This window comes from Varanus komodoensis, unplaced genomic scaffold, assembly GCF_004798865.1.
Source record: "Varanus komodoensis strain SLA01 unplaced genomic scaffold, ASM479886v1 scaffold109, whole genome shotgun sequence".
Lineage (NCBI taxonomy): Eukaryota > Metazoa > Chordata > Lepidosauria > Squamata > Varanidae > Varanus > Varanus komodoensis.
The window spans coordinates 346,009-361,444 of NW_025335313.1; the positions used below are offsets into that span (position 1 = coordinate 346,009).

The 15,436-nt window shown below is 48.7% G+C and overlaps 1 protein-coding gene across 1 annotated transcript; it reads right to left on the minus strand.

The window, feature by feature from the left end:
• Nucleotides 1-544: 544 nt before the first annotated feature.
• On the minus strand, nt 545-14,739 carry E2F4 (E2F transcription factor 4). Its single transcript, XM_044419814.1, has 10 exons — nt 14,585-14,739; nt 12,502-12,611; nt 10,688-10,849; nt 10,111-10,154; nt 9,754-9,815; nt 8,787-9,075; nt 7,431-7,622; nt 6,074-6,121; nt 4,702-4,746; nt 545-2,824 (listed from the first exon to the last, which is right to left on the minus strand). Exons 1-10 carry the CDS (start codon nt 14,711-14,713, stop codon nt 2,709-2,711), a joined length of 1,197 nt encoding a protein of 398 aa, XP_044275749.1. The 5' UTR covers nt 14,714-14,739; the 3' UTR covers nt 545-2,708.
• Between the last annotated feature and the right edge of the window lie 697 nt (nt 14,740-15,436).

The window sequence follows — 15,436 nt, forward strand, 5'->3', positions numbered from 1 at the left end:
CTAGGAGCTGCCTTCCCCAGTACCATCTTTTCAGACTACTATATATGTATGTTAACCTCCAGGGCTGTTAATGGTCCTTAGAAAAGAACAAATGAGGAAGCTTGCCCCCTACCCCCTTAGCCCACCAAGACCTGCACAATGACTCTTGTAGGGGCAATGCCATGCTTAGGATCTCACATACAGTATGTTACTCCTTGTTTCCAGGATTATACCATTAGGGGAAAAAAATCATTTCAAAATTCAACTTTAACAGCTAAGAAGCATGTTTACTCAAAAATCTCTTTAAAATAGGGCTACAGACATCTCTCCATGTGTAACATAAAGAATTTACTGAGTCTAACATCTGCAAGTATTCTATCAGCCTAATGTGGGACCAGAGGAGGCAAAGACTTGCAACAAAAAGGGCGGTTGCTGATTCTTTTGCAGTCACTCCCCATCTCAGGACATTGTTTGGTCCAATCTTTCAATTCAGTGCTGCAAGAGTCCCACCAGTTGGGGTGGAGTGTGTGAAATGCCTTGTTGCAACAGACTGACGGGAGACAGGTTTGCAAAGGTTCTGTTTATTCACTCAGAAAAAAAACTGTACAAATATTACAGGCAAGTCTCTTGTTGCAAAAAAGTATAAAAATAATCTTTATATATGAATCATTTTTTCCTCCATTGTACATTTTCTCTACGTATCTTCTGTGGGATGTCATCTAACAAGAGGTTGACAGTTAAAGATGAGGAAAGGGAAGCTGTGAAATAAGACGTCTCCCAATCACACACACACACGCCAGGATCTTGGGCTAAGGAGCAAACGGGAAAGCCCTCTATCTTCTGAGAGGTGGCCACATACACCAGGAAATAGAGAAGCCCAGAAATCTGGGACATGCAGGCCAAAAACTCACCCAAACAGGATACTGGATGCTTAAGCCTCTAGAAGCAAGGTGCAGCCTCCCATGCTGAAGTGGGACAGAAGGAATTGTAGGCTCTGTGTTCTACCCAAAGAACTATTGCAGAGGCAGGCAGCCTGGTGTTCCCAGGATGTTTTGGATTGCAACTCCCACAAGCCCCAGTCAGCAATGAGAAATGATGTGAGTTGCAGTCCAAAACACCTGGAGAGCAGCAACCTTTTTACCCCTGAGCTGGAGATTGCTTTCAGGAGTCTTTAGCCATGTTCAGGAAGCAAATCAGGGCAGCCAGCTCAGACTAGTTCATCCCGGCCAATCACCCCCATGGGCACATTCCAGGTTCCACAGGTGGCTGAGATCGGCCAGGTGATGTACCCCCATCTGCAGTACTAAGCACACTTGTCACCAAGTCCCCTGGAAATCCGGCTTTCGGCCAAGCAGCATGTTCAGGGTTGGAATACAAGCCTGTTCACTTTTAACACACACGCACGCACGCACGCACACACGCACACCTTCCCTTCCTACACCAGCAGCTCACTTTCTGAGGCCATAAAATGTGCAAAGGTAACAGCCAGAGAGTGTAAGTTCGGGTCTTGGCATCTTAGAAAAGGCAAGTGCAGGCTGGAGGGCCAAAAGGACACAGCTGTCAAGAGAAGTGCAAAGGTGGCGTAGTGGGAGGTCTCTCCTCCCCAGAAAGTGAAGGGCTGGGGGAAGGCAAACAGCATTTGCCATTCGGAAGCAGAGTCATGGGTAGGAGTCTGGAGACGTATGAACAGATTGGCAGCCCAATGCAAGTGGCAATCTGGCAAAGGCAGAGAGGTGTCCCTGGCACACCAAAGGGCACCACCTCCAGCATCTCCGGCAAGTAGTTTAAATTTGTCACCTAGCCTCAGCTTGCCAAGTTAGTTTACAAAGTGGAGCCACTCCATCTTAAGACTCCTGATGTAGAGCTTGGGGCCTGGCAGCACATCAGTGGTAGGGTCAAGCCAGGCCTTCCCTTGAGGGTACAACACCCCTGCAGGTTCGGGCAACCCATTTCTCAATTCTGGCTCTCTTTGGAGGAAAGTGACTGTGCAAAACTGGCACCTTGCTTGCTTTCTTTTGCTTTTATCCTGCGCAGCTAGAGGAAAGGAGCTGGAAATCATTTCGCACACGTGGCTGTGCAATCACTGTGCCAGGAGAAACATGGAGGAGCCTGGAGTGTGGCAAGGAGTTTGCAAATACCTCTGTGGACATAAAACCAATCTGTGCAGATGCTCAGGTGCCCCACCACTTCCCTCTCTCCCTGTCCCTCATGCCTAAAGTGTACACACTGCAGGAGGAAAGGGGAGAGAGTGCACGGAAGACCATCTGAACTGCACGAACGAGCCAATGAGAGGCCCCAGTCCCCCACACAGCAACACTCGGCTATGGATCGGCTCTCCTATTCCTTTCTAAGAGATGCAAAGTGCCTCCAGCAGTGCAGGAAAGCCCAAGGGGGCTTGTGGACTTGAGGAAGCTCCTTAGCTGTTCATGGCGATTCGATAGCAGAGTCCCTGGAGATGAGGCCCAGGGTCCAGTGACAGCATAGCTATCAGGAAGCATGGTAAACAAGGGAGACTCCACTTGTGCAATGCGGGATGAAAGAAGCTAGAAAAAGAAGACTGCCAAACTGGAAGACCATCCCGGTCGGTTTGTAGTCTAGGCCACAGCAGCTCTGTGTGTCGCTTGAGCACTAGCAGAAAAGGAATCCAAGAGTGGAGGCTTGCCACCCCGCAAGGACAGGTCGGTTGGTTCTAAGAATCAGTATCCCAAAATCCATCCAAATGCCCGAAGTCAGAGGTTGAGGATAGGCACATCAAAAAGGTCACATACCCCTTCGCTCTCATCCAGGTTGTAGATGTAGTCATGGTCTCCAGGAGGAGGGGAGAGACGAAGCAGAGGAGCAAACACTGCCATGGAACAGGTACGGTTAGGACAGCTGCTGGATGTGCCAGTAAAGTATCCCCCCACCACCGTGTGTGTGTATGTACACTCGCTATACTAGCCCTTCTGCAAATAAAACCAACTGTCAGTGTGAGGACAAATGGACTTCATGCAGAGGGAGGGGAGGGAGCAAATCCCCTATCCAAATTGCACTATTCAATAGTACTGTACCAAAAGCAAAATACATTGCGAGATCTAGCTGCAGATGTATGCATGACTTCTAGTTTAGCTCAGAGGGTTCACCATTGAATCCAACCAGTAAACATGCAACATAGAACCCAGGCATATTCACGTTATAATAGGTGAGCAGAGGTTAATACATTTTGGCTTGCCAAATAAAAGTTTGCTATGAAAAAGGTGGAGGGTTTTGTATCTCCGAAGCAAAGGTGACCCCGGAAAAATCTCCTCTCCCCAGCTCTGCCCTTGGAGAGATTCCCCCCTGCGGTTCAGAGCTGGAAGGCAGAGGCAAAAGCTGGTTTGGACCTTTGCACCCACCAAGAGGCATTTCAATCGTGGAGCATCAACTCGGGAGCAGAGTGTCTCCCTGTCTTGCCTCACTCGGAACAAGCGGGGAGAGGCAGTGCCGCACCGGATTGCTCTGTCTTTGTGCATGGCCAGTGGCATAGCGTAAATCCAGAAGTGCGGGTGAGCATCATGTCCACCCCCATAGCCAGGCCTCCAAAGCAGAGGCCAAGCATGTCAACAGCTGCATTGCTCCGTAACAACAAAATGGTTCTGGCAGTTTCAGCTGTACCAGCAGCAGGACTTTTTGTAAAGCTAAATGGCCTTAATGGGACCCGTTCAAGAGCAGGCCGACCCAAAATGGCTTGCATTACAACTGGAATAGCACAAGGCAATATACATCTGATGAGAAGATTGCTTTCTCCTTCCTTGGAGCTGGAGGCTCCTCGGGGCTCTGTGCTTGAGCAAAAACTTGGGGCAAGAGGTACAGCTCATTCCCCAGGCCTCATCCTGCTTGCCAGTGCCTCCATCTTCATGTGATCTTCTAAGCGCCTCCCTCTCAGGACCCACCTACACTGCTGATTTACTAACTTGCTCATTCCTTCCCCCTCCCCCTCATAGGAGGAGCACCAAGGCCTAGGGATCTCCAGCAGAAAATTCTTAGGAGCCAGTGTGGCACAGTGACTAAGAGTATCAGCTTGGGTCTAGGGAGACAGGAATAGAATTTGTGTGGTGTGGTGGTTAAAGTGTTAGCCTAGGTCTCTGCAGACCCCTTTTCGATAGCACTCACTCCACCTTTGGGCCAGTCACTGACCTTCAAACTTATCCTACCTCACAGGGCTGCTAGGAAGCTAAAATGGAGAGAAGAACCACATGAAAGCATGCTTGGGTTCCTTGCAGGTGGAAAAAAGGCAGGATATCTATGTAATGGATATTAACCTTAAAAACAAAAGAGGGTGAATAGTGGGTATACCTGCACTTTCTTTTTTTAGAGTAGTTCTCTTTAACTGTCAGGGTCCCTTTCTTCACCCTGCAGTTTTTCAAATGAGAATATTAATATTCCCACATGCCCAAAAAACTGTGGGGTGAGGGAAGGAGCCCTGACATCAGAACACAGCCGTAATAAAAAGAGAGCTGTACAGATGTACACTCTACTCACCCTTCTCTGTTCTTTTTAAAGGTAAGCAAAGCAAAGTTGTGGTGCCACGATGGGGCAACCCAGCTTTGATTAGATCTCAGGCCACAAGTTGGAGGCTGGTCTATTCCGTTATTTACGGATCCAAGTGGAGTGCCACAATTTGTACACCCTTGTTTTCGTGCTTCGCCCCTTGCACGCCCAGTCTCCACCCCAAAACTGAAAGCGGCAGAAGTGGAGCCTTACCTTCAGAGGACATGAGTTCTTCAAGCAGCTCAGAATTCATGCATTCTGTGGAAAGGAGGAAGAGATGCATTGTATGTGAGAGCACACAGATTTGGGCCTGCTAGGCTGGATCCTTCTCACTATGCCTGCTCAGTTTTCCCTGCCCATAAAGTTTAAGTCACAGCCACATACCTCAGCCACAGAAGTGATCAGGCAGGTTTTGCACGGTGGACATCTTAAATGAGCAGCATCGGAAAGCAACAGCTCAAGTCCGTGCCAATACACTTTTAGCAGCTGCTTCCTTCCCCAGCACTGATTTGGTTTATGCATGTAGCAGAATAAAGCAGTGGAACAGACTAGACCACTGTAGTGGTGTCTACTGCAAAAATCACATTTTTAAAAGCCCCCCTACATTTTTTTTAAATCCCTGGCAAGCAGAAAGGCAGTGCCAGCTCCAGGATTTGGAGGGCTTCTGGGTAAGAGGCCCTCAACAGGGGCCCCTCCCCGTAAGTCTGCCTTCCTGCCACCAAGGACACCAGTGGCTTTTGCTCATCCTCCCTCTCAGTACTGCTGCCATTTGCTTGCCTGATGGCAGGCAGGCTCTGCTGCTCCCCCACAGCTGTCTGGGCCAGAGCAAGAGGCAGCTGCATAAAGCAGGCTGGGATGGTGAGGAGGAGGAGGAAGAGGAGCAGCAGTTCCAGGGGCTCTTGCCAGTGTGCCGCTGCACAACTACGGGCCCTTCACAGTTGCTATACAGGCCCAACCTTGGGAATATATGGCGTCTATACAAGCTGGAGCATCTCTTCCCAAAGTGCTGCTTGTCTATTTGTCTACAAGCTGCTCGCTTTTTAAACATGGAGCATGCAAAAGTGGTTAAGCTCCAGCTGTAGTGGGAAGTGAGACAACTCATTCTGCCACCTTATCTGGGGGCAAAAAGGTCTACAGCATTTCAAACTACAGTTGGGGCACTCCATTTTTGAATGAAAAATAATTTTTAAAGCCACTATTAAGTTCCAAGAGGTGTTCTCTGAGTAGAACAGGAACACACAATACAGGCCCCTTTCCTCACCAAAGCAACTGCCCACTACTCAATGCCTGGAACGAGATGCTAGCCAGCGGCACAGCAAATAGTGTGCAAGTGAAACTGACCCCCTAATTTCAGCACAGGTAGTGCGACCACCCCAGCAAGAATGTGCTTGCATTAGCTGTTGCTCTGCCCATATTCAGAGGGCCACTGCCACAAAACTGACAACCTCCAAACCACCAGAGAGCAATGGATTTTCCTCCAATAGCAGTTCTAACATCCTAAATACATGGAAAGAGTCACATGAGAATGAAGCAGGCACAAGCCTCAAGAAAATACGGTTCTGCTAAGGGAACTTCAACAACGCACCTCTGCTTGGATCAAACATCTCCGAAAGTTCTTTGGGAAGTTCCAGTACTGAAAAATACAAGACAGTGATGCTTTTCACGCAGCTCCAAAACTCCTAAAATGGGGCAAGTAGAAGGCTTGGTTGACCCTGCTCAGGCAGCCTACCTCCAGCGTCAGTTCCCTATGTTGTACCATATGTATGGAAGGGTGCCATGAGCGTTAGCGAAAGACCACATCGGCCAGCCAGTTTGGTTATAAAGGATGATCAGATTAAGTGCCTAACTACCCTAAGGACATGCAGTGGCTTTAGTAGTATGGGAAATGAGCCTGCTTAAATCTCCAGCTCAAGCAAACACCAGGAGATCAGAAGCATTGCTTCCTGGTTTGTTCTTGCATCTAAATCAAGAAAGGTGGATACCTGAATGTATGGTTCATGTTAGAACTGACTGTAAGAGGTCAGGGTTTGACACTGTCTCCACAGGTAAGGCCAAGGACAAGGAACCTGCAACCCTCAAATATTGAACTCCAACTCCCATTAGCCCCAGCCAACATGACCACTGAGTCTAGGTTGATGAGAATGTGGCTCACCAGATGTGATGGACCACTTTCCTCACCATAGTTTAAATGGATTATGGTTTGTCCTGGTCAAATGAACAAACCACAGTTAGTTTAAACAAGGGGTTTAAACCACAGTTAGTTTCGCTTCTCAGCTATGCAGGAATAAAGGGGACATGCAACCCCAGGTTTATCTACAGAATGAAAACTATGGTTCAGCATTATGTCCAAACTAGGCTGTATTCTGTTAATGGCCATTTCCACACCACAGAGAATCCTGGGTGGTGAAGAAGCGCCACAGAATCCCCTTCCCCTGTCCCTGCTGCTGTAGTCCCTGGGATTCCTTCTGGCATGCTGCAGAAAAAGTAATTAAAAATTAAATAAGCAATCAGGTAACTGATAGAAATAGGGAAGAGAAAAGTGAGTTCACAACAAGCTTAGGTAATTTTGCACACAATCCAAAAAGATCTTGGACTATTACTCGTTGCTAGAGATGAAAAGTGCTAAGAAAGAAATCAAATTGCATTTTTCAGGGCCAAAGTGAACTTCAAGTTTTCACTTATTAATGATCAAAACATATTGGACTCTCACATGACCAGATAAGCCACCGTGGCTCAAACAGGTGGCAAATGGTAGGTACCATTAGCTTAATTGCATGCCAGGATTAGCTTTTCACAGCATCCAAGCCCAGCCAGCATGGCTTGCTTGGGAGGGAAACAACATCTTTTGGTCATCCACAGGTTTTTGAAAGAGGAGCTCAATCCCCAAGCTTCACTATGCTAAAATCACAAATCCCAAAAGGCGAGAACAAAACAATACTCACTTTCTGTGGGGTCAGGCTTGATTGGCTCAAAGGAGGTAGAGGGACTGGGCAGGACGGAGCTGCTGTCCAGCAAGGCCGAGGACTGGAGGGGCTGAGTATCCAGCCCGGCAGGAGGGCTAGGGGGCACTGTGGAAGGGGTAAGTGGGTCCAGTGCCCCACTGCTTTTTGATTCTGCTGGTGAGATGCCACTGTCTGCAAAGGGAGCAAGAGGGTGGAAGCACAAAGAGTTACCATTCTGAAATGTCTCACAGGTAGCTTTCACAACACAAAACTCTCCCACATGAGAAGAGTACATTCCTTCCACCCAGAAACCTAGGCTAGAAAGCTTCTCCTGTTTTCTCTGTAGAATGGCATCGCGCCATGGCATCTCCCATCTCTAGCCTGCCATGCTACAGCTCAGATGCAAATTTAACTGGGGGGCACTGAGCCATAATGCACAATGTCACAACAGAACTGTTTTTACCTACGCACAGGATTTAAAAGTCCAGTTGTACTCTTTGTTACAGCCCAAAGTATGGGAAGGCTGAGCATTTCCCCCCAAACTGTAAGACAGTTAATGGTGGTTGGTGTGATGTCAGAGTTTCAGGTAATGTACTACATTAATTTCCTGTGCCTGGAATACATCTCAAGGAGTGGAAGAGAGCAGGTCAAGCCTCAAGGAGAAAAAAAAATCACTTACATTGAATGTATTATACAAAGTAAATATTTGTCTCAGGTAGGCCCTTTCCCTCTCACCCACTCCAATAGTCACTTTTCGGTGTACTTGTCCAAGTAAAACCCTACATATACTGCTAAAAGGGAAAAGCGCAGCCATGCGGAATGACAGGACAGACTGACCTAAAGAAGCCAACCCCAGCTTCTTGCCCTCTGGCTGTGATGGACTCCAAATCTCAGCATCCCCAACCCTATCCGAAAGGCACCAGACTCGCCCAACTGGTGAAGAATGTGGTGGCAGACAGGTGATTAAAACTGGGACAGAGTGCTGCAACAGACCACTCCAGACTGAGGCCTTAGTACACTGTAGTTCTCCAGTTGACCTGCTTTCTTTAAAATGTTGTTTACACTAAAAGAAACACAAAACCAACCATATATATATGAAAAAGCAGAAATTGGAACCTTAAAGACTGGATTAAATCTGCTCTTCAAGGACTGATTACAGCTTTTAGGAAATAGATCACAAGCTTGGAGTTTTCCCAACCTCTCCTGGGAAGAACGCCCAAAATTTCAGGGCCACCACCATCCAAGTCCTCATGTGAAAGGAGCAGGCAGCCAGGCTGAGCAGCACTCTGCCCCCACCAACCTGGCCAGTGGGCTTTTGCACAGAGAGAGCTAATGGCAGGCTCCTCTCCGACATACCTGTGGCACTGGCTGTTTTCTGTGCAGCAGAGAGGTGGTCTTGCGTGCTGTTGGGGACAGGTGCAGAAGGCTGGGTACTGCTAGGCAGAGAGGCCTCTTGGGAATGGGCAACAGGTGGCCTTGGGAGCTTACACGGGATGACTGGCGGGCACTGAATGAGGTCTTCAGGTGGAGGGACAGGAAGGACCACTGGAGGAGAGCTCCAGGCATCTTTATTGACCAGCAGAACATCAATTGGGCCACTTGTACTTTTCAGGTGGATCTGGTATTTCTTCTGGCCATTTAAGCCCTATGGAGAGACACAATGGCTCTACGTAACACATCTAGGCCTGCATTCAGTTCCCTCTGTGTCTGTGGTCTCTTTCCAATGGGCGTCCTCAGCCCTCCCCAATCCCACCCTGTCACAGAAACAGCTGCTTCACAACCTGAGACCCAGACTAGTTTCAAATAGTCATGTTGTCCCAACGAAACGGACTCAGCAACACTGGACTGGAGTGCCTATTCTGACCAACACAGCTCCCCAAGGTTTCAGGCAGCCATTTTGCCCAGCCTTACTGTAAGTTCATTTTATTTGGAAATGCTAGGAGGGAACAGAGGGAGATCAACTTCTAGAAGGTCCTACAGGGAACACGGGTGCTCTGCCGCTGTGTGTAGCACCCACCATCCTCCAAAAGAATCTTCCCAGACCTGGTGCCCTCTACACGTGTTGGGCTACAGTGGTACCAGCGTTCTATTTCTGAGTGAGATTTTCAGTCTGCACTTCCCTAACTCAGCTGAGAGTAGGGATGGGGACCCACATTCCCTCAGATGATTGACCCCAACTCCAGCCAGCATGACCAATGGTCAGTCACAATGGGGAGATGCAGTTCAACAACATCTGGCAGGCTCTAGCTGCTTACCATGATCTAAAGTCATGGCAACAATCCCCCCAGGACCGCCTCTTTTGCTACCCACACCCACCACCTACCTCAGGGACAGGAACCTCCAGCTGAGTACCTGATGGGGCCCGAATGGCTAGCAGTGTGTCGCCTGAAACACGAGACCAAATACAACAATCACTAAGTTTAGCTAAGCTCAGAAAAGAGCAGGGGATCATGACCCCTCCATCTCTGTCCCCCTAACTGATCAGCGCATGTCCTTGGGATCTCTCATTCCCTACTCTCCATGCTGCACTCTTGGAAGAGAAGGACAAGTTCTTCTGGGAAGCCCACATTATTTCCAGAAAAAAAGTTTCCAAAGTGTGGCGCAGGGAGAGAATGTGTGGAGGAGAGAGTTAGCTGAAACAGGTGGGGGCCCTAACTAGAATATGCCACTCCATTCTCACCTGGGAAGCATTTGCAGAGGTCCTCATCAGTCACATAGGCTAACGTTCTGGAAGTTAAGGGGAAAGTCAACTGCATCCAAAAGCAAGATCATTCAAACAAATAAGTAAGAAAAAGATGGCAAGATGTTAGGCAAGCTGCAAAAAATTAAAATTGGTGACTTGTTATCAGTCCTTACTACAGAATCTGCTCCTGAGAAGGTGTGTGATTCCCACCCACAGTGGTGCTTCTCAGTAGAAACAGTGAGAAGGCAAACTTTAAGGAACTTCACTCACAAAATTTCATTCTTGTTCAGCAAAACACCATACGGGGGCGGGGGGGGGGGGGGGGAGGCTTCAGCAAAGGGACATGGTAAATTCAAAGAAAAAAAAGTCAAAAAGGCAATTATTTATGATGAGGGTATCCATTAGGAATTATGCAACCACACTGGCTGGGATGACATGAGTTGTAGTGGCACTACTTAGAGGATCCCAGGTTGGGGAAGGCAACAACAGGGGTCCTCAGGGGAACATAGAGACCTGCACCCGTTTCCCTAGAGCCTTCCATGCTCGAGAGAACCACAGTGCGCTCAAAGGATATCGGCTGTTCTGCACATCGTCCGTCACATTTTTGATGCTCTGCTGCACCCACATCTTCTGCTGCTCCAGCTCCCGCTCCCGCTGGTCCAGATCCTCGATCTCTGCCTTCAGCTCAATCAGCTTGTGAGCAATCTCACGGGTGTTGCAGCCGGGGCCTACGCCTCTGAAGGAGAGAAGACATGGGAAACAAAGCAATGGGGCATCTCTTTCACAGTGAACCAGGCAAAGGGTGTGACTATTTCACAGAGATGTATCACCACCAGAACCACACATACTATTCATATCCAAATAAATGTCTAGGCATAGAATGATAGAATAACAGAGCTGGAAGGAGCCAGACGGTCCAACTCCCTGCTGTTGCAGGACACGAAGCTGCACCATCCTACCCAGATGCTTTTGAATGTCTCTAGTGAGGTAGAGTCCACAACTTAGTCATGCTGTGACCAAACTCCTACGTCCTTTGTCAGGTCCAAGACCCTTCAGAGAGGAACATATAAAGGCTCTGCCCAATGCAGAGCACATTACAGTGATCCAACAAGGCCTGCATTCTCCAAACGGGCAACGACCAGAAGATCCAGCAAAGCTGAAAGATGGAACTCCCAACCAATGCCATCATGCTACTAGTCCTGATGGCAACATGTTACCTCTAGTATCAAGAGGCATTATGCCTATATACACCAGCTGCTGGGGAACCCAACAGGGAGGGTGCAACTGCACTCATGTGTGACTTAAGCATTTTGCACAAGCCACTATTTGGCCACTGAATGAACACAGTGTGGGATTAAATAGATTTCCAGCCTGATCCAGCATGACTTCTCATGTTCTTATCTGATGTTCACCTGCCCCTCTGCTGCTACTGCCAAGAGCAGAAAAGCCTCCAAGTTGCGTACTCCATCCAAGAGGATTAGGCCCCCATTAACATCAGTGGCACCATCCCTGCTCCATCCAGGTCGGCCAATTCCCTTTTACACAGGGCCTCCAACTTATCTAGAAGCAGCTTCAGTTTCTTAGCCCTCATCAAACCCAGAACTGCCTCCAGGCACCAGTTCAAGACTTCCAAAATCTCCCTAGGATTTTGGCAATAGAAATAACAGATAGATCTGCATGTTATCAACCTACTAGTGACAATTCAGGCCTGGAGTCTCCTAGCGACACCTCTCTTGGGACTAGACTCCCTACATTTCCTGATGTTAAATTCTTAAGTAGTTTTAAATTACATATTTAAAAATGAAAGTGGGCTTACTGCACAATGAATCCCTGTAACACCATTTTTACTTCAATTCAAAAGAATGGCTTTGTGCTCTCAAGCTTAGAGCCCACCTCTGCCTTGGATTTAGGTTCTTGGGACAATACCCTTTGCTTTGAGACTCACCAGTCTGCCTTCTGGGAAACAAATGCTTTGTGGCCAGGCATACCCACCATGATAGCCATGTTAAAAATGGTCAGGCAACCACAGCAGCCATTTTGTAAGAGAGCCTGCAACCCTCTCTTCACTTTCCAAACGGACTTACTAATGCAAGAAGGATGGTGACCACTTAGCCCAGACCACCCTCAGCCACTGCGTGTTGATGTGAAAAGTCAAGAGACAAGATGGAACCCCAAGGTACCCACACGGTAAAGGCCATGAAACAGGAGTCTCCCAGCAGCACCTTCACATTGCCAGCCACTTAAAGGCAACTTGCTCCAAATGCCACACACAGAGGCGGCTATGAAGGACAACAGCAGATGTGATGGTGCAAGCGCAAACAATGCTTTACCAAGAGCGGAGCCTGGTTTCAGGATCTCTGTCTCGTTCTACAAGTACCAGCCACTCACTTCCACTGAATACTGTTCTTGGACTTCTTCTCAATCAGTCCAATACCCTCGAGGACATTGGTAATGTCATAAATGCGCCGCTTCTGCCGCACTGCCAAGGTATCTGCTGCCTGTATAGATAGACACCCCCCCGAAAAAAAGAGGAAGGTTTGCAAATCATGTAAGTATGTTCCATTCATAACTCTGAATGCTAAATCAAACAGGAACATAATTCTCAGGAAATATTTACAATTTCTCAAGCCTGCATTCATGCTCCCAAAGTGTGTACATTCTTAGGTATTTCCTGCAAAAAAAGGATACTTGCACAAAACATCTACATTCTCCTAACAGTCTGTGGGGAAAAGGGGTACTTTTGGGTGCATACTATTTTTCTTGTTCAAATATGCACTTTTCCTATTCAAGGCAGGGGGAAGACACTTAGAGTGAATTTATGTATATATGTGCTTAAACCCAATAAACAGAATGTGACCTGTATACTCTTCCGTGCACTTATATATATGTGACCTATATACTCTTGTGCACTTATACGTGACAGTTCCATGCTTCTGCCAAAGCAGGCTTTGACACACAAAACCTCATGTCACAATACATTCACTGAAAGCTCAAGTCTATGCATGCCTACTCAGAGGCAGCCCCCTTGAGTTCAATGGGGCTTGCTTCCAGGTAAATGCGTGCAGGATCAGAGGTTTATGGCGACTAGTGTTATTACTACAAAAGCAATAGCATGTCTAGCTCTCTTGACAGAACCAAGTAAAAGAGTTATCTGCATGAAGCTCAGCTTGCAATTCTATCCATGTTTCTTGGGAGTAAATACCCTGTACACAAGTAAGCTTACTTCTGAGCAAACATGCAGAAGACTGTGCTGTCAAGCCATCAACAGTTACCCTAGCCAAGAGAACAGCAGGAATTTTGAATCCAGCTTTACTCTCTTCTGAAACAAAGACCCTCAGATGGCCCTGCCAAGAACAAGCCTAGATCAGGAAAAAAAAAAAAAACACCACAGGCGGATTCAGCAACATTTCCACACTTTGCTACAATCCATCCCGTGGTTCAGGGCATCAGAATCTTCTTCCTGCCCACTTTTCAGCTCTCAGTCCTCATGATTGGTCCAGGGCATGGGCTATTGCACTGCTACAAACGTCTTCTTAACTGCAAAAGAAGCTCATTTTTAAAAAAGAGTGCTCTCTGCATGGCAGCAGAATCAAATAAAGGCTTCAGTTAAGATTAAGCACTCTAGGCAAGCTTTAGAACACCTGCAGGGCCTTTGACATAGAAATGACTGTTGTGGTAACATAAGAGTTTCTACAACTTCTATAGTTCTGCATTTTGGCTCTAAGTCCATTGCACCTGCAAACTGCATAAAGGCAGGCAACTCAGTCTACATCTCATGCACGCACACACCCCAGGGGATCCTTTCACACATACCCGTCATGCAAATCTACTGTATCTCCCGGTTTGGTGGACCTGCTACCTTAATAAGGAATGCTTCCTCCAGAATATTGCCCTGATGCAGAGCGAAAAATGACAAAGAAGCTGCTCCCACAGGCTGGAGGGAAGCAGAAGACAAGGCTCATTCACTGGAACTGCCCCCACTGCTCCCCATTTTACAGGAAAGACAGAGAGATGCTTCTCACCCCGGCTGGCAGATGACACCAGCCAAGTCGACGTCAGCCTGTCGGCAACCCAGGACTGTTCAGATGTGTTGGGACTACCACCTGCGGATGGCGGGTGCTCTAGGCCAGCACATCTGGAAGGCGCCGTGTTGGGGAAAAGCTGTATTATGTTGGCTGGGGCTGCCTCTCTTCTCATGAAAGCCCGACCCTCGCGTGAGGAAAAAAGAGTGAGCCCCACACGCAAATGGTCACCCACCAGAGCCAGGTCGAAAATCAGGGCAGCAGGAGATGCTCAGAACAGGAGCCTCGCAGGGCCTGATCCTGCCTCTCTCCCTTGCCTAGGAGGCAAAAGTTCACCATGCCTTGCGGGGCCAGCCGTGGGTCCGATCCGGCACCGCCACGCTGAGGAGAAAACCAGATCTTTCTTCTTCTCCGGCCCCGATCCCTCCTTCCCTTCTCCTGCTCCTCACCAGCTTGAGGTCGAGCACGCCGTCCTTGGCCTCCTGCAGCAGCGACACGAACTTGGTGGTGAGCAGCCCCAGGCTCTTCTCGTGCCGGCTCGGGGCGCCCCCCGGGGGCTGCGGCCCGGACTCCGCCATCCGCCCGGCTCAGACCCTCCGCCGGCGCCGACTGTGGAGCTCCACTGCGGCCCCCGCGCGAGGACCCTTCCGCCGCTTCCGGCCGCCGCAGGGCACGACGGGAGGGGGCGGGGAGAAGGCTCCATCTTGAGAGAAGGGCCGCGGCGTCGCGACGCTGCGCCCCGCCCTGGCTGTGCTGAGGCCCGCCCTCCCTCGCTCCCTCCCTCCCTCCCTCGCGCCTGCTTTTCCCTTGCGGGATCCTCAAGGCCCGCAGTGTCCCCTGCTGGCCAGCGGGCGGCAAAGACGGCTTTCGTCGCGTTGCCTTCGGGGAGCCAGAAACGCGTCCTCTCTAATTCGGACGTTCAAGAATGGATCCCTCTTAGTTGTGGCACAGGAGTGCCATTTCCTCTTTCCTGGATGCTGGTTTTTCTTGGATCCTACAATACAGCTCTGCTGTTCCATAAAACATTATGGACCAGTATGAGAGCACATCTCGTCATAGGCTATTCTGAGTTCTTGTTCATGGGACTCTGAAGCTAAAACATAGTTAAGATTGGGAGGCTTGCATCAAAACAGTTGCCACAGATGACACGCACATCCAGGGTCTCTTGTCTGTTTGTCCATCCTGAGGCCTTTCCATTTTCTGTGCTCTCTGAGCCTTGTCATATGCTCTAGTTATCACTTGTTTTCAGACATAAATAACTTCCTGGTGATTCCAGGATCTATGGGTGCAACTGGTCTTAT